Source organism: Myxocyprinus asiaticus, chromosome 31 (assembly GCF_019703515.2).
Source record: "Myxocyprinus asiaticus isolate MX2 ecotype Aquarium Trade chromosome 31, UBuf_Myxa_2, whole genome shotgun sequence".
In the NCBI taxonomy this organism is placed as follows: Eukaryota; Metazoa; Chordata; class Actinopteri; order Cypriniformes; family Catostomidae; genus Myxocyprinus; species Myxocyprinus asiaticus.
The window spans coordinates 417,794-441,246 of NC_059374.1; the positions used below are offsets into that span (position 1 = coordinate 417,794).

Sequence of the window (23,453 nt, forward strand, 5' to 3'; positions counted from 1 at the left end):
AGTTCACATACTGTCCATATATGTAGCACAGCAGAAAGATTGGAAGTGGCATATGAACTGAAGAAAATGAATACATAATTCATAACATATGAATCCATTTGTATATAGAGAAATACTGTAAGTAGTTTTCTTTAACCCCAATCATTAGACCTTATGTGATGTACTCGAAACACACTGATCGATGTAGTATGTACTAAACGCGTGACCTGAGCTGACCAGGGTAGGGTTGCACCAGCTGTGTAAGGTCTCATGTAAGTTGAGATGTAAAGTTCACACTAAGGGCTTAGTAACTACTAGTTAGTTTGTAACTAGTCAGTGCTTAATCTGGTTGCAGCACCTGTTCTTAATGCAAGACTCAACTAGTAGGTCGTCAGCTCTCCGTAAAGTGATGCGTAGTCACATAATGTGACGTTTAGCTGTATTTATCCAATAAACAACCTTCAAATTTATATACAGAAGTGTTAAACAGCCGTGTATTTCAGTTTGATCTCATTACAGCTGATGTTCAAACCTCGTTTTCTCACGTCAGCTGTAATAAATTATATCCCCATTAAAATATGATACATAATAAAAGTAGATTAAATCGTATATTTGCCCTGTGTAAATAATAATATACAGGAACTGTATCTAAAATAAATGAGGGGTGATAAATACTAATACAACAGGCTGGAAAAATAGACATTCATTTTAATATCTTATATATTCTGAATGTGTTGAAACTTGACACCGGGCGACACACCCTGAAAACTGCTACGTTAGATCAGTTTCATGCTGAAGAGCCGCTTAAATGTTGTTTTTCTCTCTCGTAAATGTCAACATCATAATGGATGTTGAAATGATTGATGCCTGTCATGGAAAACATGAGTTCATTGATGTCATTAAATATCAGTCTGCGTTATTATTCTATCTGTTAGTCCTGGTCGTGGGGGCTTCCGTAAATATTTAGTTTATATGTAGGGTTACGTTCTACCTAATGGTGCAACACTCAAATATTTAGTAGTGCATAAATTGTGACTTAGTGCCCGTTTATGCCACAATTAGGCTAAGGTTTAACTTACGTATAGCTGGTGCAACCGGCCCCTGATGATCAGTTTGACGCTCCGCTGCGCGAGCGATGTGCGCGTCAGACCGCTGCGATTAAACGCTGAAATCTGACGGAGTGAAACATGAAGGATCGCACGCAAGAACTCAGACATGTAAGTGTTTTTGAATCATCTCATATTCAGTCGAATACAACTTATTCATTCAGGACAGAAGTTCATATTAATGATCTTTAAACGACAGAAGACAGTATTTAATACAGAGTGTTTAATAACGCAACATGTGTCAGATGATCACATTATGAATCAAATGTCACTGATCAATAATAATCTTTCAGATCTGTATTGTCTCTTTCGTGTTTGTAATTAAAGTGTTGCCATTGTGTGCGAAATTAAATGAACAATAAATCTAAATGGATTTTAATTAAGTTATTTTTTTCATCTGGCACGGAATATGTGTGAGACGCATGTGAGTTATAATGTTTTACACGCCGAAGAGATGCAAAAAAATATACTCATTTAAATATTCATTAACATAAATAACATTCACAGCTGCACAAATATACACTGAGCTTAAATGCACGTATAAGAGTTCAACGTATTGAAAAATTTATTTTACCATTCTATATGATCAAAGAAAATAATAATAATAATAATAATAATAATAATAATAATAATAATAATTATTATTATTATTATTATTAGATTTTTAATAGCAATACCATATTACAATAGTTATTGCTATAAAATAGAGACATAGTTAGTGTACTGTATATGCTCTACAAGTTATTATGCAAAAAAACCTTGTGAGTGTATTGCACAAGTAATCACAACAGCTGTAGATCATTTACAATTATTCATCTTTTCCTTTGAAACACAATGCTTCTGTGAACTGTGATAACTGTATATGAGATGATTCAAACATGCTGTAGTGCTTCTGGTCAGCATTTGATGTGTATAATGTTTGTCTCAACTGATCCAGAGCTGTAGATTGATCTCAGTGCAGTACTTGTAATCATTGACTAATCTTACACTAAACAAACAGACATGACAGCGGTTCAGTCATGTTGTGTTTCAACTATTGATTCACTTTGTGCTGCTTTTTATTTTCATGTTGCACAGTCACTTTAGTGTGGTTCAGTTTCTACAGAGATATTCATGTTCAGTGGCTCTTCAACACATCAGGAATGGATGTGAGTTTCAGGATTAATGAGCCTGTTTACATGCATACCAATACCCTGATAACTTCCAAAAATCAGCTTATTTATGCTAGGTGAAGGTGTTTTTAAAGATTTCCTGTTTCAGTGGCATACCCAAAATTAAAGGCTTACAACTCGACAAAAACTAAAACAAGGAGGGTCAAGTGTTTGGTGTCATTGTAAAGAAAACTTTTAACATTTTTAATGATATAGATTATGATAAATTCTGAGACTCTCAGCTGAAGAAACTACTGAAAAATCACCAAAAAATGTACCTTTTTTCTTATTTTTCTGATTTGACATTATATATCTCTGGGTGTAAATACGGCTTTGAAAAACTGCTTTTGTTTTGTTCCCAATCATGTCAACTGTATCTGAGAATAATCTCTTGAAGACAAAGCAATCAAAAGTTATAGCATTACAATTATAATTTATCTTAGTGTCCAAAAGCCTCTCCTAAACAAATAAACATAATAATTGTACATAAGAACTAATTACACATGCAAACACATGAAGACATGATTTTAGTAATGAGATTTCACAGAATGAGTTTCATTCTGTGTCATTTGAGTCATCATTGAGTCTGTGTCATGTATTTGGCGCCATCTCCTGGTGGTCATATGTAACATTGTGCTTCATGTGGATTATCTAATGATCTATGCATCTGATTACCTTGTGTGTGGGCTCGTTTGAAAGATAATTACCTCCTCTATGCTGGTATGTTTGTTTTTCATGAAGTTATAAGAAAACGTGGCATATGAGCAACACCAACATAATTGTCAAAGACATATACTTAGCTAATACTCACTACATTTTTGTCGGTGAGTAAAACAGATAGGCTGGTTGTATTCTACTCTTTAAGAGCTTTCCAGCAATATATGACACATGGCTATTTGATGAGTTTAATGTTTTTACTGATTACAATAATATGTGCAAATGTTTTTATAAATGATCAAAGCGGAACACTTCTGATTTGTCTGCAAGTTTCAAAGCACTTGTTCAGTTTTGGTCATAATGTCTATATGCATTGAAAAGTAGAACTTCTAAACTTTCAAACGACACCTATTTTGTGTTGGTCAAGACTGTATTTGTTAATATTTTGACAGTTTATTTTCTCGCGGACCCATCTGAGTTTAAAGGGTTAAAAAACAGGAACGCAAGAAATCCGCATTTATATGACATTTGAAATAATAGTGTCATTCTCTGCTTTTGATGTCAAACCGTAAAGAGGCATGTACACAACACTTGCACACATTGGATAATCCGGAAAGTACGCCGGTAAACGGGTTTACATGCAATGCAAAATCGGGGTACCATGTGATGTTAATGAGCACATTTACTTGCACATTGTTACACTGATTATGCGTAATAAGCTGACGTGTCTGATCATGTAAAAACAATAAACGTCATTCCTTTATTGGTATAAGGTCATTAATGACTAAGAATAAACTGATCGACTACATTTGCATGGACACCAGAAAGTGGTTTATTGCAAGAAAGTGGTGTTTCCGTTTACATGTACTGTATAAGTGCTGTTCTCTTTACACTCGTATACATGCAGCTCGGTCAGTAAGCAGCTTTAGCAACCTAATTTCCCCGTGACACTTGTGTAAACAACAAACATGGTATCCGAGAAAGACTTTGCTATTTTTTTCTCTGTTGCTTTGCTTTATTTCCTGATATTCCAGAGTTGTTGCTGTGTTTGTTTCCTAACCTTTCTATTGCGACCTGCAACGGAATTGCGCTGCATTAGTGGGGCTTCCCTCTTACACAAAACTCTGGGATTCCCTCAATGTACAAGCGCATATACACGAAAATGAGGGACTGTCTATATTTTACATCAGTGGGTATAAATGGGTATAGTTTATAATGTATGTGCTTTTCCCACTGTACTCCCAGAAATGTTGAATTCTTTCCGCTGTGTTGATTTGTTGTTGGGCTCCACCCTATGACCATTGTTATTCGGTCTGTTCACGCACATGTGCACTCCTCAAAAACCTGTAAGAACACGGCCCATGTGTTTTCCATGAGAAACCCAGGTGTGTTAAACCACTTTCTCTTAATCCTAATTTTGTGTTGCATGTAAACACCAAAACCGGCATTCTTATTGGCCTATCCAATGTACGGTCATGTTGTTTACATACAGAGGATTTATGAATGCTTCATTGCATTAGAGCGCTGTATGGTGATGCTGAGAGTTGTTGATATTATTGAGGTCATGTTCTAAATATAGTTCAGACTCATAGTTGACTGTTCACCATTTGTCTGTAAACACATTCATTTCTATTCATTCATTCACTGCCATCAGGTGACACTGAAAACACTCTGAAAACATATATATTTTATCATATCAATATTGGAGTCACTTTTGTCATCAGTCTGATTCAACTATAACAGCAGTAACACAAACAGCTGCTCAACAAGTGAAGGAAATCTACTCAATCATTTCACTCGTGCAGTCGAGGAGTATGAGGCAGTCTTCCCTGGACAAATAAGATCACACCATGATTATAATGATCCCAATATATAGAGGCAGACTGAGATTAGAGACTAATGAATACATTCATGGATGGATAAATCAGCTTGATCTCATGAAGATTACGTAACAAGTGACATTTTTGCTAAATTACATTACGTGGTTCATTACAAATATGGTGGCAGTTCTCAGGTGAAATATCCACTGTGTGATGCTAAAAGCAAGTTAAATGTTCTCTCAAACAGATGAGGTTTTTAAAGAACATTGTCACACACTGGAATGAGTCTTGATTCCAGCCACTCTTGTTAGAAGGAAAGTATCTTCTGCACAGGGCACTGTGTTAGTCATTTGGCCGAAATATGTCTCTCAGCCACTTTTTGTACTCCCAGCAACTTGATTGGTCCCTACACCTGCATTACAGACATGAAAACTGTAAAAGTGTCACTTACATGTTGAGAGGAAAATCATCCAAAATGCTTTGAAACCTGCAGACTTTGACCTCTGAGACATTTGTATGGTATCCATTAATGCTGCATGAATGACTGAATTAAGAATGAAATTACGATATGACCTTGCGTGATTACTAAACCGCAAAAGGCTGCGTCTTCATTCAGCGCTTCAGTCAGTGATACGTGATTGAGCGGCGCCCTCTAGTGGGTGTGTGTGGCACATGATGAGCAGCACAGCAATATTAGATGATGTTTATCATATTTCAAGTCAAAATGTCATTTGATAGGTCCCAGTTTTTTTCTTCTCCACCACCATGCAAAACAGCTGAATGTCAAACCATACTTTCCTCACAAGCCCTATGAGTGTGTAAGAGGAAAGTGCAGGTGCATTTCTCAGTAAATCGGAGCTGATAAACACAGGTGTCTTTTCCATGTTTCCTGTAGCGCTTCACAGTTGATTTAAAGACAGCATTGCTTGACTTGATGATGTTTTGTTTAGTGATGTTGACTTGATACACTATATTCCCATCCAGATGTAGTTTATACAGAGGGATAAAACTCTCTCAGAGTCTCATTACGGAGGACAGCAGAGTAGGTGCATTAATATAGAATGGTAATTAAAACTGACTGGAACTACCTGTTTAAATGGTTTTAACACACTCATTCCAGCCAATCAGAATCCAGTATTTGTATTGATAGACCATGGTATAAGCAGTAATAAGTGACAACTAATAATTACTTTCACGTAGCCAGAACTTTAACTAAAACGGCAAATGTCTGGATTGTATAGCAGCTTAAATTGGCCAAGAACCACCCACTTAGACATGAAGAGCCACTAACTGATGTGAGGCGATCAGTCACAGTCGGTTTTGTCTTGAGTGCCGTTTAGGGGTGGGGTTACTTAAGATATATTATACCATAAAAGACCTGTGTGGTGACAAAATAATTAAAATAATGGTGCGGCAGTCTCCACGATCAACAGAAAACACACTGAAAAATAGCACACAAAACCTTAGTACAGACTACTTATTTCACTGAAATAACTAAGTAAACATTCATTGCAAAATATGCAGTTCTGCTTGTGGATATCCACTTTACTTACTGCTGCATGCCTTAAACAAAATGGAATATTTTGAAAAGGTTTGATGTCACTAAAGGGGTGATCACACTAGGCTTTGAGAATGCAAATGCAACGGACCAGGATATAATGTCACGAAGGAGAGCTTCTGGTGTCAGTAAATAATATATCACAAATAATAAAAATATTAAAAGTGTTCAAATATATTGTCTACTCACTTTCCTACAACAATAAAACACGCAGCTTTTAAATATGTATTTTTAAAAGGTCAGCGTTATTGGTTGACTGTTATATCGCTGAGGCCGATAAATCGGCCGATATTCAGAATTGTTTAATTATTGGCATCAGCTGATAAATTTTCCCGTCTGGCCGATTTTTTTCTCGAGGGTGCCGAAAATCACCTGCTTGACTGAGACATGTAATTGACCAGTCATGGTTCGTTTTGTTGTTATATGCTATCGTGTTACTACAATAATAGACCGGTGTGCAGCACAATGTAATTTAAATGTTCCACATATCAGAGCCGCGTAAAGTGCTCGTCTGTTTCATTCTCCCTCTCTCTCCTCAACAGTTCCCTGTAAATTTTAACTTTCTTTTCTAATGATAAAAGGCAAATATCAATAAAACTACAATTATATACCATTTGCAAATATGCAGATATCTCATTTAAACAGATGTAATAAACCAACCTCTCACAACTTGAGCAGATCCAGTATCCTGTGGAGCACTCATTTATTTACCTCTAAAGCACATATTCTAACAGTCTCTCCTCAACAGTTCCCTGTAACTTTTCTAATGATAAAAGGCAAATATCAATAAAACTACAATTATATACCGTTTGCAAATATGCAGATATCTCATTTAAACAGATGTAATAAACCAACCTCACACAACTTGAGCAGATCCAGTGTCCTGTGGAGTGCTCATTTATTTACCTCTAAAGCACATATTCTAACAGTCTCTCCTCAACAGTTCCCTGTAACTTTTCTAATGATAAATGGCAAATATCAATAAAATTAATATCATATATACTGTCTGCAGATATGCAGATATCTCATTTAAACAGATGTAATAAACCAACCTCACACAACTTGAGCAGATCCAGTATCCTGTGGAGCGCTCATTTATTTACCTCTAAAGCACATTATTCTAAGTCACAACTCAACAGTTCCCTGTAACTTTTCTAATGATAAAAGGCAAATATCAATAAAACTTCTATTATATACCGTCTGCAAATATACACATATCTCGTTTAAACAGATGTAATAAACCAACCTCACACAACTTGAGCAGATCCAGTATCCTGTGGAGTGCTCATTTATTTACCTCTAAAGCACATATTCTAACAGTCACACCTCAACAGTTCCCTGTAACCTTTCTAATAATAAAAGGCAAATATCAATAAAACTAATATCATATATACTGTCTGAAATATGCAGATATCTCGCTTAAACAGATGTAATAAACCAACCTCACACAACTTGAGCAGATCCAGTATCCTGTGGAGCGCTCATTTATTTACCTCTAAAGCACATTATTCTAACAGTCTCTCCTCAACAGTTCCCTGTAACTTTTCTAATGATAAAAGGCAAATATCAATAAAACTTATATTATATACCGTCTGCAAATATGCACATATCTCGTTTAAACAGATGTAATAAACCAACCTCACACAACTTGAGCAGATCCAGTATCCTGTGGAGCGCTCATTTATTTACCTCTAAAGCATGTATTCTAACAGTCACACCTCAACAGTTCCCTGTAACTTTTCTAATGATAAAAGGCAAATATCAATAAAACTAGTATCATATATACCATCTGAAATATGCAGATATCTCATTTAAACAGATGTCAAATAAACCAACCTCACACAACTTCATCAGATCCAGTATCCTGTGGAGCGCTCATTTATTTACCCCTGAAGCATGTATTCTATCAGCCAGAATCAAAACTTCAGGATCAAATGTTCCTCTGACTCATAAATCATGACGGTCATTCTGTGATAATCCCAGAAAGGCGATCTAGGTCGTTTAAACTGTCAGGAGATTGCTGCTGGTGCTAGATCCGCACGAGCACGTGAGTGCATCTTCAAAATAAAAGTGCTTCATGAGCTCTATAAGTAAATGTCTTATTCACTATCACTGTAAGAACAATTGGTTTGATTCTGTATTTTGAGTAAATGTGATTGCTAATGTGGACATGGCATCCATGGTTGCTTGATATTGTGTGTACTGTTATTTCTTTCTTCCTAATATATTGACAATTTCTTCATATGCAAATAATTTACTAAAATTTGATAACTAAACAGAAATCAGGAGAACTGCTATCTACCATTTAAAATACAACATTATTTTTATATTTGATGTTATTATTATAAGTTAAAGTTTTGTGTGAAATTGAGTAAATATACTGCTAAATAAGAGTTAATCATTATTTAGCAATTTTATTTTTATGTTATTTACTTTATTAAATTGTGTGATATATCGGCATTATATTGGCCTATGGGCGACCCTACTCTCTGGATATCGGCATCAGCCATTAAAAAACTCGTATCGGTTGATCACTAGTCAGCAGGTGGTGTTTCAAAGTTCTGTTGGTCACGCATCCTCTCTTCATACGGATTCGCAGGTCAGAGTTCACCAAATTTGAATTTCGATACACAGTGTTGTACATGAGGTTGTGTTACCTGTCTCCCATGTTTGGATGCATTTGAATGGGAGTGAATAGAGCGCAAAGTAATAATTTAGAATTTAGAATTATTATTACAGGATATAATTATTATTAATGATTAATTAATTATAATTATTAATTATTATAATCATAATTATTAATTAATTATAATTATTAATTAATTATAATTATTAATTAATTATAATTATAATTATGTCTCCCATGTTTGGATGCGTTTGAATGGGAATGAATAGAGCGCAAAGTGTAGTGTGAATGCCTCTTAACCTGCCAAATGTTGTCAAATCCAGTGATTATTTTATCCTCAAACTTGTTTATTGTATTCACGCAGAAACTTGTGAACACAAACCTGTTTCCAGATGGACTAATACAGAGTCCTGTTTGCTTTTACTCACAGAAGCTCCATCAAACCAGACAATCAGATGAGCACTTATTATGTAGAGAAAGTTTTTTCCAGTTTTGTGTGCCATACACATCAGATGGTTCGGTTTGTACACGGTCAGTGGGCCATCTGAGATTGAGATTGACTAATCAGCTATTAACTTAGTGTTTGTTTTGATCAGGGGAAAGAGGCAGAAGAGGAGGATGACGTGACTGTTGGTGTTGAGAAAGGCTTCATGGATGAGTTCTTTGAGCAGGTATGATATTAATATTACTCATTCACATATTAGAAACATATCAACATTCTTAGATTTCCTGAGCACTGCCATTTGGAATTTCTCTCCATTTCCACCTTTGGCCACACCTCCTCCTCTCATGCCCTTTTGATACCTCTGTGTACCATCTGTGTAAGATGTGTTTCTGGATCAGTGTTATTGTTGATCCTGTAACAGCAGTCCTGTCAACTAATCAGATTTTAGGGTTGGTTAAGAGCTTTGATTGCTTGTAAATGACACATGATAGGGTGACTCACAAGACGATTTACACGTAAGAATTCCCATGCAAGCATTCATTCACTAACCTGAGCGCTATCAAGTGATGGTTTCACAACTGAGCCTACTGTCTGTCATCACAGATAGTTTATTAACTATACTGGTTAAGATTTTATATATATATATATAAAAAGTTTAGATGCTCCATAGAGTATATGTTTATTTTGAGTATTCCTGTAAATGTGGTTACGGATAAGACATGCTTGTTCTTTTACTGCTATTCTCTTCTGGAAAAACTAAAGGCTCGCACTTGTCATTTATTCCACTGCATTTCCCTAATTCTACACATGCAATTTAACAGAATAATTATCATTGAAATCCTCCTCATTATGTTAAAGTGTGAACACAATTAGACTCGAGCATATTGTGAAAACTTTCTGCAAAAAAATACAATATCATAAGTGTTTTTTTGTTTTGTTTTTTTGTTATTAACATTTTTTATTGATTCCAACAAAGACAAGAATAGATTTAACAACAGAATTATCCATACGGAATCAACTTATAACCCCCCCCCCCCCCCACCCCCAACGGTCATCCCAGTGCTCAAATACAAAATAACACCATACACACATATAAACAGACACACAAATAGAAATACGTAAGTACATAAAAAAGACAAAATTCAACAAATAGAAAAAAAGGACACACCAATAAACACATCAAAACAAAAATTTCTCCCTCCACTGCCCCTCGCTAGGAGCCTTTCAAATGAGACAAATAACTGCCCCATTTCCCGCCATAAATTGCCAGATTACCCAGCCGCCACTTTACCCAACTCAGTGCACCACTCACGAAATGAGGGCGCATCAGTTGACTTCCAGCCCCTGAAGATTACCTGTCTGCCAATCATCATGCTGGTTAGGACCCAGCTTTTTATATATTTATAACCTATATACAGGACATATCAACCAAAATACACAGTCTGGGGCAAAATGAAAATTGATTGTTCACTACATCAAACATAAAGCTCTGGACCCTCAACCAAAATTCTTGGATCTAACACATCCCCAAAAAACATGGGTTGTGTCCCCGTCTTCTGATTGGCATCTTCAGCAGGTGGGTGTGTCTTTAAGACCAAGCCTACACAATCTAGAGGGGGTCCAATAGAATCGATGCAAAATCTTAAATTGCATCAGATGCACCCTTACATCTCTATATGTAGACTTGATGTTTTTTAGAATCCTAGCCCACACTCCCTCCTCCACTACAAAGTTTAAATCTTTCTCCCATAATCTCTTGAGAGAAGTCGAAGCTCCGTCCCCCAGACTCTGAATTGCAGGGAGTAATACACTGATGCCTCATGACCTTTTCCAAAAGCAGTAATCACCACTCCCAGAGTGTCTGCCGCTTTAAGGGGGTGTATGCTACTCCCAAAAATAGTACAAAGCAGGTGGCACAGCTGTAAATACCTAAAGAAATGAGATCTGGGAATCCCAAAATGTTGAACCTTATTTTCAAAGGATCTTAACACTCTCATATAGGTCACCGAGCGTATTAACATCCCTCACAATCCACTCTGTCCAGCAGAAAGGGGACTTATTAATATATAATTTTGGGTTCAGCCATATGTTTGAGGCAACATTTAAATAAATGTCCGAATTAAACACTCTGGACATTTCTGTCCATACTGCGTGCAAATGCGAGATAATGGGGTGTGACTTAATTTCTCTGGTTAGTTTGATAGAAAGGCTTTGCAATGGCAAAATAGGGGCAAGAACTTCCTGTTCAATACAAAACCAGGGAGGGGCTCTCTCTCAGGTGGAAGCGACCAATGAGCCAAATGTCTGAGACCGAATGCATAATAATAAAACAAAATCTTGGGTAGCCCTAGTCCTCCTTTGTGAATCGGCCTATGTAACTTATTGAAATGTAATCTGGGATGCTTATCATTCCAAATGTGGGACTTCGCTATGCTATCAAATTGCTTGAAATAAGAGAGGGGGATATCTACACGGAGAGACTATAGCAGGTAGTTGAATTTTGGAATACAATTCATTTTAATAACATTAACCTTCCCAATCATAGATAAATGTAATGAAGCCCATCTGCCCATACTGCTCGAAAACCTTTTTATTAAAGGGTCAAAATTAACTCTTAACTAAATCAGACAAATTTGCTGGGAATAAAATGTCCAAATACTTAATGCCCTATTTGGGCCACTGGAAGGCACCCGGCTGAAAACCGTTACTGGGCAGTACACTGTCAGAGACAAAGCTTCAGATTTAGACCAATTAACTCTGTATCCTGAGAACTTAGAAAAGGAATTAATAATTCTGTGGAGGCAAGGCATATATCTATTGGGGTCGGAGACGAAAATTAAAATATCATCTGCGTAAAGCAAAAGCTTATGCACCATACCTCCCGCCACCACCCCTGGAAAATCATCTTTCTTATCGTGGCTGCTAATGTTTCCAGGGCAAGACAGAACAATAATGGGGAAAGAGGGCAACCCTGCTGGGTGCCCCTATCCAGAGTAAAATAATCTGAAATTAATTCATTTGTTTGTACCGGTGCTACCGGGTGTCTATAAAGTAACTTAATCCACCCAATAAAAGTAGTCCCGAACCCATATATTTCCAAAACCTTAAAAAGATAATCCCATTCTTCCATACCTTTTCAGCGTCAAGTGAGATGGCAGCGATCGGAGTCTGATCATTCGCCACTGACCACATGATATTGATGAAACGCCTAATGTTATCAGAAGAGTTACGGCCCCGAATAAATGATCTATGTATAAGCTGCTTTCTTTAAAAGCATTATTAATATTAATGGCTGAGGTAAATATTTCACCACCAGCAGATTTCACTGAGGGAATGGTAGAAAAAGACTCTCTCTGCTTTATATATCTAGACAAAAGCTTCCCTGCTTTGTCCCCCGACTCAAAATATGAATGTCTTGCCCTGAATAACCAAAACTCCACCTTCCGCGACAAAATAGTATTATATCTGTATTTCAGTCGGGTCAATTCTCTGAGGCCATCAGCTGACATATGGCGCTTCAGCTCTGCCTCGGCACTTTTATTATTCCCTTCCAACTCCACGAGTTCTCGTGCTTTGGATTTTTTGATGAATGAGGCATACTGTATGATCCGACCCCTAAGAACCGCCTTAAGTGCCTCCCAAGCCACGCCCACAGAGGATACTGAGGACCAGTTGGTCTCCATATAAACATTGATTTCAGCCTTTAACATTTGTTGGAATTCAGGATTTTGCAAAAGGGATACATTAAATCGCCAACTATATGATTTATTTTTCTCTGTATGTGGCAACACCTCTAAACACACCAGGATGTGATCTGAGACTAAAATGTTTCCAATTGAGCAATCAACAACAGATAAAATGAGGGACTTAGATATAAAAAAATATATATATTCTAGAATAAATCTTATGGACTGATGGAAAAAAGTATAGTCCCTACTAGATGGGTTTAAAAGTCTCCAAATATCAGCAAGACCAAGATTTTTACACATCCTGTGAAGCGTCTATGTTGCTTTAGGGGGCTTACACACTTTTGCTTCACTATGATCAAGGACTGAGTCCATCAACAGATTAAAGTCTCCTCCCAATATTATATCATGAGGGTGCCAGCGGTTTGCAACATCCCTTCAAGATCTATAAAAAAGCCCTGATCATCAGCGTTAGGTGCATAAATATTAGCCAAAATCAAACTTTGCCCCTGAATTTCTGCTAAAACAGTAATGACTCTTCCTAATTTTTTTTTTCCGATTAACATTTTTTTATTGATTCAACTATTAAATATAAAAAACAGAACACACATATACAGAATCAATATCCAACCCCCACTACCCCCCCCCCCCCACCCGACCCCCAACAACACCCCAGTGGTCACACAACCATATGCTGTCAGAGCCAAAGCTTCAGATTTAGACCAATTGACTCTATATCTTGAAAACTTAGAATGGAATTAATAATTCTGTGGAGGCAAGGCGTAGATCTACTGGGGTCAGAGACAAATAATAAAATATCATCTGCGTAAAGCAAGAGTTTATGAGCCATACCTCCTGCCACCACCCCTGGAAAATCATCCTCCTTTCTTATCGCAGTTGCTAATGATTCCAGGGCAAGACAGAACAATAATGGGGAAAGAGGGCAACCCTGCCGAATGCCCCTATCCAGAGTAAAATAATCTGAAATTAGTCCATTTGTTTGTACCGCCGCTACTGGGTGTCTATAAAGTAATTTAATCCAACCAATAAATGTACTCCCGAATCCATATATTTCCAAAACCTTAAAAAGATAATCCCATTCTACCATATCAAATGCCTTTTCGGCGTCAAGTGAGATGGCAGCGATCGGAGATTGATCATTCCCTACTGACCACATGATATTGATGAGATGCCTAATATTATCAGAAGAGCTGTGGCCCCGAATAAACCCCACCTGATCTATATGTATAAGTGATGTCATAACTTTACTTAATCGATTAGCCAGAATTTTTTAACAAAATGTTTACATCTAACTGGATCAGGGAAATTGGACGGTAACTTTTACACTCGCTTGGATCTTTGTCCTTTTTAAGAATCAGACTGATCCGGGCTTGTATCATGGTTGGAGGAAGTTTTCCATTCTTTAATGATTCAGTATAAACTTCTATCAAAAGTGGAGCCAGTTCTGTAGCATAAGATTTTAAATCTATTTGAGACATTTGAATTGTAGATGTTTATTTACCAATATAATGATTCCCTTGCTCTTACTTGAGCCAACACTAAAGAAAACATGCCCACCCCATATCTTCCCAAATTTTCCCGCTTCCTGCGGGGAGAGATGTGTTTCTTGAAGAAACACTATATCATATTTCTTACGTTTAAGAAAAGAAATAACCTTCCTTCTTTTTATGGGGTGCTCCAATCCATTTACATTCCATGTGGAGAGAGATAGTACACTCATATTAACAACTGACATATTGATATAATAAAAAAAAAAACTGTGTGTCAAAAACAAAATTATACAGACCACATTCTCCATTCATGCAACAATCAAACCCTGAACTTCCCCTTGAACAAAACAAACAGAAAAAAGAAAAAAGTGAGCATTAACCCCGTGCACGAGAGCGCCAATCGGCGACAATCCCTCTAAACTCAAAAAGTCCATGAATGCCCATGAGCCCCCACGACAACTTTGCCATCGGATTGCTCAATTTTGCCTCACAAATTTGTGAATCAAAATTACATAACAGAAAATACTTTGTAAAATAACCCCCAGCCAAAAGGAAGAATGAACACAAAGAACATATAGATTAATTCACAGAACTGTTTTAAAGGTGTGATCCTCCACAAAACAAATTTCAGCCGATATAAAACTGTTCAGTTTCACGGATAGACAAACGAATGTTCAGTGAGCCAGCTGTTATGAGTTCAGCGGATGACGTAATCATTCCAGTGTCACGTAAACGGAACAAGCTCCAGCCGCTAGGCGGAGCCAACACAAAAAGAAACAAAACCGACATCCTGGTTCCCCGGATGGTCAAGTCAATTCACTCGGAAGCCACATAAAAGTATATACCATGACTTACTCAATCTGTCAACTTTATAAAAGACATCCTTTGTGTGAGCATGTAGATATTTTGCGGTCATCCGTAGTGTCCACTCTTAAACTGGCCGGGAACTTCCATGCAAACGTAATCATCCGTCAATGCAAAAGCTTCTTTAAGGAAAGTGTTATTCACAAAACAAACTCCAGCCGCTAGGCGGAGCCAACGCAAAAAGAAACCAAAATGATGCCCAGCTTCCTCAAAAGCCAGAGTAAGTACAGCTAGTCGACCCACTCACATAAGAAACATCCAGTGGTTTACTCACCCATTGATTCAATAAAAGACATTGCCTGATTGGGACATGTGAATACTTTGCGACCGTCCTTCGTTTCTATTCTCAGTTTGGCCGGCAACATCAGAGCAAAAGTGATCTTTCGCTGATGCAAGTGTTTCTTGTATTCCCTGAACCAATCGCGTTTCTCTCTTGTCGAACTCGCAAAGTCCGGGAACAAGAAAATATTATGATTCCTCCAAGAAAGCTTTTCTTTGCTCCTCGCCTGGTGCAACACAAGATCTTTATCGGATGACCTCAGAAATTTGGCCAGAATCGATTGGGGCCTTTCTCCCTCAGCAGATCTCCGAGCAGGGACTCTGTGAGCTCGCTCGATTTCCAGCTTGTGGCCTGTTATATCGAGCAGACTCAGGAAGAGCTCGTCTAGGAATTTCACCATATCTCTGCCCTCATCATGCTCAGGAATTCCAACAATTCTGACGTTATTCCTGCGGCTTCTATTCTCAAGATCTTCAAGCTTTTCAAGAATATGTTCCAGATCAACTTTGGTCGCAGGTGGATTAGCGGATAATTCCCTCTCCGAAGATTCCAAATAATCGATTCGTTTCTCAGCATCTGACACTCTTGTAATTAACTCAGAGAATTTTATTTCTATCGTTGTAATCGATCGACGTATTACAGTGAGATCCTCCAAGTCAGCAAGAACCTTCGTCATCATCACCGATATGTTGGACAACTGATGCTGGATCTCCTCTCTCGCCGCGCCAGCCAAATCGAGTCCCCGGTCTGTAGGCCTGTCGGGGCTTTCATCCTGAACACGTAAGTGTCTTTTAATGTCTCCAGAGCCCGAGGATTTTGACTTCTTTGCCATGTTTTACCTCAAAGAGCAAACGTGTAACTGGATGTATCAAATTTCACCAGATTATAACATGAGAATAATTAAAAATTTAGCAAAGTGCACAGAGCTCATCATTCACACGTCTGCTTCTTGCATGGAGTCACGTGACCTAACTTCCTAATTTATCTTTAATCTGTTTGAGACATTTGAATTGTAGATGTTTACTTATCAATGTAATGACTCCCCTGCTCTTACTTGAGCCAGCACTAAAGAAAACATGTCCACCATATATCTTCCCAAATTTTTCAGCTTCCTGCGGGGAAAGATGTGTTTCTTGAAGAAACACCTTATCATATTTCTTACATTTAAGAAAAGAAATAACCTTCCTTCTTTTTATGGGGTGCCCCAACCCATTCACATTCCATGTGGAGAGAGACAATCCACTCATATTAACATTTGACATTTTGACATATTAGAAAAAATTGATTTTGTGTCAAAAATAAAATTATAAAGACCACATTCCAACATTAGTGCAACAATCAAACCCTGAACGTCCCCCAGACCAAAAATAAAAAAACGGAAAAATGTGCACATTAATCCCCTCGCACGACTGCGCCAACTGGCGTCTATCCCTCTAAACTCAAACAGTCCATGCCTTAAAAATGTGAGCAAACTCAACTTGAAGATAAGCTTTGTTTCAACTCAAATAGTTACATTTTAACAAGTTGTTTAACTAATGATCATTTGTTGTTTCAACTTGATACTCTGAGTTAAAACAACTTACTATGTTAAATTATCAGTTCAAGAAAACTCACTTTATCTTGTCAAATAAACATACAATTTCTCACTATTTCAACTCACACTTTCAAGTTAAGATAAATTAAACTATATTCATATCAATTGCCATTTTAAGTTACGAGCACTAATGTTTTTAAATTGTTTCTTAAATTTATTTCTCATCTTGACTAATAACGCCAAGTTTGCCAGTTTCCATATTTACACTGAATGAATTTACAATTTATCTGCTCAAAAATATACAATTTATTTGAACAAGAACAATGTTACACAAGCTTTAACATTGGCTTGGGAATTAATTCCTAGTAGGACATCAGGTTCTAATAAAGACTGGTTGTAAAAACATCCATTTCATGAAAATAATATCCAGGTTTCTCCAGTGTTTTATAGAACTGGTGCAGTCACATTTGCAGAGCATGGTCAATGTGCTGAACTTTTCATCATGCAAGAAAGTGGCAACGTTATTACATTTTATCAACACTAATTAAAAACTACAAACTCACCTCCTCGCCGCTACTCCAGCTCACTCGAAAAGGCAGCAACTTTTCTGTATATCCCACTCAGTATCACCCCTCCTCCTTTAAACTTATGACACATACAGTGTGTGATTGATCAGGTCTGATCGTCCTCTCCGTCTGTCTCTCTCAGGTGGAGGAGATTCGAGGATTTATTGACTCACTGGCAGAGAAAGTACAAGAAGTGAAGAGAAACCACAGCACTGTTCTGGCCTCTCCAAACCCCGATGACAGTAAGAGCCACACTCGCTATTTCAGTGTTATTTTAAAAACGATCAAGTTCTTTAAATAACCACTAGATCCAACGACTACATTTTCTGCCATTTTTCATTTGTATTCATGCTACAAGTACTTCTATGTGGTTTTTGAACTGTTTGAATCTCACAGGATACTATGTGCGCTTGGCCCTGCAGTTTTTCAAACTTTTATTTGTTGCATACACAATGTACAAAAGCAGTGACATGTTTAATCTCGATTTATTCTTTCACTGTTTTTATGTTTGAGCAGTCTTTGAGACAAGGATCTGTGTGAATGTTGTGTTTCATGTGTTGCTCAGACACGTCAAATTACACTGAAGTTATTTATTGATGATCAGAATCAAATATTCTTGTCTGTCTCTCTTTCTCTCACATTTTTTCTTTTTTTAAAAGAAACAAAATCAGAGTTGGAGGAGTTGATGACAGATATTAAGAAGCTGGCTAATGAAGTGCGCTCCAAATTAAAGAGTGAGTCCTTCTTCCAGAAACACAAAAACAGAGCTGTCGTGTGCTTCACATAACATAGCCCATCTTTGCCGTGTATGTGTGTGTGTGTGTGTGTGTGTGTGTGTGTGCACATCATTTCAGAAGTTAGGAGGACATTATGTTTAGCTCAACTCCAGAAAAGCTGACCATGTAGCCAAATTTTCTGTTTTGTCTTTGATGTAATTGTATTTGTAGCTCATTTGTATTAGGCCAGTCATTTTAGTTCAATAAACTACTGTAGTTCAGTCATTTTTGTCTAGACTGTCTAATTTTATGTTAATAAAATTTGATAAATCACATTTAGCTGGACAATCTACAAACTTTTAAGCCAGTTGTCTCAGTTTCAGTGTTGTTGTAGTAACTGCATTTTCTTTTGTGGAGCAGAAAAGGCTTTTAAGGATGAACAAAGAAAAACACTCTTTATTTTATGAGTCATCTTAAACCTAAGATTAATAACAGTAAATATGGCTAATTTAAATTTTCAGAACTACTTCTCAGTCAAAATTTGACAGTAAAGAATCAGTATTAACCTCCTGAGGCCGAGTGTGACTGCTGTGTGCATTTTTGATTTGTAACTAGTAGCACCTAATAAACAAGCAAAAAATTAATTAATTAATTAAGAAAACAAATTCCTAAACATTGATGTCCACATATGTGGACAGTGAGACTAAGTTGTGCAATTTTAAATAATATCAAGTTATAGAAAGATTTTTTTCATCAAATAGTTTGTTTCCAGGAGTGTTGATTATTCATGTTGTTGAGACGTTACAGACATTACATCAGAAATTAACATAATTAATTCTGATTCAAAGTAATGTCCAGCATCATCCAATCACTGTCAACCATGTTAAAATAAAATGATACATTATAAATTCTGAATCTATGTACTGATTATCATTGTCACATGTCTGTCAAACATGTTGAGTGATCCAAACATCATCTGCAGTCTGAAACTGAACTTTTGATCAGATTTTAGGAGTGAATGCACTTAACTGCATAGAGAGATATAGGATGCTCCCTTACTCCCTATTTAGTGAATGACTTAACCTCCAGTGTGCTGTCTGTCTGCACTGATCTCAGAACAGTTTGAAATGCACCTTATTTTCATCCTAACTCCATACAGTGGCATGCTAAAGTTTGGGCACCCCTGGTCAAAATTTCTGTTGCTGTGAATTGTAATGTTTAATGTTTAATGTTAATGTATTTCATGTCTTTTATTTTGAAAGTTATTTCCTGGTCCTAGTCATGTGATTTCTGTTTTCCCTCCATGTTCATGTGTCTTGTTTTCATTGGTTTATTGCTTAATTATCTTGTTTATAGTTCTGTTTGTTCATTGGTTATGTTCTCCCATGTCCATGTATTTAAACCCTCATGTTTTCCATTGTCCTTTGTTAAGTATTGAATGTTGAATGTGATTGGTACGCTGTTATGTTAAAGCCAAGTTTATGTCAAGTTTATTCAGGTTCATGTTATTTTTTTTCTTTCATGTTTATTGTTAGGGGTTATTGGATTTCATGTTTATAATTAAATTGCACTTGGGTTCTCATCTTTATCACGTCTTCATTGTCATCATCATTTCCAGCGCACCCAGCATCGTTACATGAATAGTTAAGTGAGCAGAAGATGAACTGATCTCCAAAAGGCATAAAGTTAAAGATGAAACATTCTTTTCAACATTTTAAGCAATATTAGTGTATTATTTTTATTTTGTAAAATTTTAGAGTGGAAAAACGGAAAGGAGCACCATGCAAAAGTTTGGGCACCCCATGAGATTTGAGCTCTCATAACTTTTACCAAGGTCTCAGACCTTAATTAGCTTGTTAGGACTATGGCCTGTTCACAATCATCGTTTGGAAAGGCCAGATGCTGTCAGTTTCAAAGCTTTATACAGACTCTGACTCCTCAAATCTTGTCCCAACAATCAGCAGTCATGGGCTCCTCTAAGCAGCTGCCTAGCACTCTGAAAATTAAAATAATTGATGTCCATAAAGTAGGAGAAGGCTATAAGAAGATAGCAAAGCGTTTTCAGGTAGCCGTTTCCTCAGTTCAAAATGTAATTAAGAAATGGCAGTTAACAGGAACAGTGGAGGTCAAGTTGAGGTCTGGAAGACCAAGAAAACTTCGAGAGAACTCCTCACAGGATTGCTAGAAAGGCAAATCAAAACCCCTGTTTGACCGCAAAAGACCTTAAAGAAGATTTAGCAGACTCTGGAGTAGTGGTGCACTGTTCTACTGTGCAGGGACACCTGCACAAATATGACCTTCATGGAAGAGTCATGAGAAGAAAACCTTTCCTGCATTCTCACCACAAATTTCAGTGTCAGAAGTTTGCAGATGAACATCTGAACAAGCCTGATGCATTTTGGAAACAAGTCCTGTGGACTGATGAAGTTAAAATATAACTTTTTGGCCGCAATGAGCAAAGGTATGTTTGGAGAAAAAAGGGTGCAGAATTTCATGAAAAGAACACCTCTCCAACTGTTAAACACGGGGGTGGATCGATCATGATTTGGGCTTGTGTTGATGCCAGTGGCACAGGGGAACATTGCTCTGGTAGAGGAAAGAATGGATTAAATTAAATACCAGCAAATTCTGGAAAAAAGCTGAAGATGAAAAGAGGATTGCTTCTACAACAGGATAATGATCCTAAACACACCTCAAAATCCACAATGGACTACCTCAAGAGGTGCAAGCTGAAGGTTTTGCCATGACCCTCACAGTCCCCCGACCTAAACATCATAGAAAATCTGTGGATAGACCTCAAAAGAGCAGTGCATGCAAGACGGCCCAAGAAACTCACAGAACTAGAAGCCTTTTGCAAGGAAGAATGGGCGAAAATCCCCCAAACAAAAATTGAAAAACACTTTTGTAGCTGGCTACAAAAAGCTTTTACAAGCTGTGATACTTGCCAGGGGGTGTTACTAAGTATTGACCATGCAGGGTGCACAAACTTTTACTTCGGGCCCTTTTCCTTTTTTGTTATTTTGAAACTGGAAAAGATTAATATAAAAAAGTAAAATTGCTTAAAATATTAAAGAAATGTGTCATCTTTAAGCCTTTTGGAAATCAGGCCATCTTTTGCTCGCTTAGCTATGCACAGCAACAGAAATTTTGATCAGGGGTGCCCAAACTTTTGCATGCCACTGTATAAAGCCTCTGAAAGACACATTTTCCAGCTTTTGCATGAATACATTTATTCTCAAGGTGAAAATAAACAGTGAATATAGGAATGTATTTATTAATGTTAATGAATAGAACTGTATTGCACAGAGATAACAAAATAAAATATAACAACATTATATTAAAATGAATGAAATGACCCACAGATGTGTTAATGTTGAAAGTTACTCAAAATAGCATGTTTTTTCAAGTTTTGAGGGAATAGTGTCCCAATGTCCAAATATGTGGACATCGTGTTTATCAGGGCGCTGATGCGTGAAAAATGAACAGATTTTTTAAAGCGGCATATCAAACGAAACTAGAGACTCTCCTCTTTACAACCAAATAGGTTTCAGTGAATAAACTTAAAGAGGTTTCTTACCAGAGGCACTTTTGTTGGCGCTGCATCCGTAGAAGCGCTTCAAGGAAACCGACGTCATGTTGTTGTGTCACGTGATTCGGTGCGGCAGAAGTTTAACACTTAAATCACAGTCTAGAGTCTTGTGAACAGTATTCAGTTGGTTTAAATTTATTTAAATTATGCTTTGTGTATAATGAAGCCAAAATGCGTCTACGCATGTGGATGCGGGTTTGCATGAGGTTAATGTATTATATCTAATGATCATTCAGTGGCTACTTGGAATCATTGAGAAATTCACCTTTCTACCCTTAAAGTTTTTTTCTTGTTCCTATCCATTATTTGTCATTATTGCTGTGAGTAACTTGTATAATCGTCAAAGTGGGCATATGAACTGGTATGCTCTGGGATATTTCTGTCACCCACTGATCCAGTTTCAGATGTAAAGCATGAATTTGCGAGTGCCGAATGCCACAAAGAATGAAGGGGCTGAACTTTAGTTGTCTAAACAGCAAATTAGAGGCCTGTGTGTGTGTGTGTGTGTGTGTGTGTGTGTGTACAGCTGGGCTGGTTTCCTGTATAATTTCCTGAGAGCAGAAGCTGTGTAACTCAATTAGCGTCTCATGTCTCACACGTCGCTGCTCTTTACTGTCTTTGTGTGAATGTGCTGCTGGTCATTGTGAAACGGAGATGCTGTCACCCTTGCCTTGAGAGAGTGTTTGCTATAAGTGTTCACTGTGATTAAAGCTTTCAAGACTAGATCACTGTTCTCTGCTCTGTCATGGCTCTCTCATCATTGTCTGTGAGGTCCAGTCAAAAGTATCATGGCACTGATCAAGGACTGCAATATCGAGTGCATTTACATGCACAATCTTACACCAGTTTTGCTTAAAAAGCTGACAAGGTGTGTGGTCATACAAACACATTAAGTAGCGTTCCTTTATTAGGGTAAGGTTATAAACGTTTTAAGCACAAAACAATCGGCAAAGGTAGACTTTTACCCATTACTCCGATTTCACTCATGTGCACTCATTTATGTAAACATCTTTACAAATTATCTTACCGTCTTGCCCCGTGTGCGCAAGTGTTTTGACCTGGACTGTTGATTTAACGCATCAATTTAGTGTGATTAATTGTGTATAAAATAACACATAAAAAAATTAACGCAATTAATCATGACATAAGAAGCAATTTAAGCTTGATGTACCACCTTGATGCAGTAGGGGGCAGTCAGCACAACTCCAGCTGAACAGACAACACGCCTCATAAAAACAACATGAACGACATTCAGCACAGCTTTAACAGATAATGCACTCTTGCCCTCAAATACAGCTGGAACGAACACAACAGAATACAGGAATCTCTTGAGACACGTTTTTCAGTGTTTTAAACTACGTTTAA

General features: G+C 37.2%; 1 protein-coding gene and 1 long non-coding RNA gene across 8 annotated transcripts in view; one reads left to right on the forward strand and one right to left on the reverse strand.

The window, feature by feature from the left end:
- The first annotated feature begins 32 nt into the window (after nucleotides 1-32).
- The window catches only part of stx1a (syntaxin 1A (brain)), a 122,058-nt gene continuing 98,637 nt past the window's right edge, over nucleotides 33-23,453 (forward strand). Inside the window, exons 1-5 of one of the 6 annotated variants that reach the window (XM_051665220.1) lie at nucleotides 1,166-1,196; nucleotides 2,163-2,233; nucleotides 9,494-9,568; nucleotides 17,926-18,025; nucleotides 18,443-18,517. In XM_051665220.1, the coding sequence (XP_051521180.1) occupies nucleotides 2,228-2,233; nucleotides 9,494-9,568; nucleotides 17,926-18,025; nucleotides 18,443-18,517 (256 nt within the window). In that variant the 5' untranslated portion in view covers nucleotides 1,166-1,196; nucleotides 2,163-2,227. Of the gene's footprint in view, nucleotides 1,197-2,162; nucleotides 2,234-9,493; nucleotides 9,569-17,925; nucleotides 18,026-18,442; nucleotides 18,518-23,453 lie in introns of all 6 variants that reach the window. The other 5 variants (XM_051665223.1, XR_007894120.1, XM_051665221.1 and 2 more) reach the window with 5 other exon arrangements.
- On the reverse strand, nucleotides 6,938-8,042 carry LOC127421973 (uncharacterized). Of its 2 annotated transcripts, none has more exons than XR_007894123.1 (3): nucleotides 7,990-8,042; nucleotides 7,518-7,597; nucleotides 6,938-7,126 (listed from the first exon to the last, which is right to left on the reverse strand). It is a non-coding gene; the product is annotated as an uncharacterized LOC127421973 (long non-coding RNA). The 2 variants fall into 2 exon arrangements; XR_007894124.1 differs by lacking the exon at nucleotides 7,990-8,042 and adding an exon at nucleotides 7,814-7,847 and having other exon boundaries at nucleotides 7,518-7,616.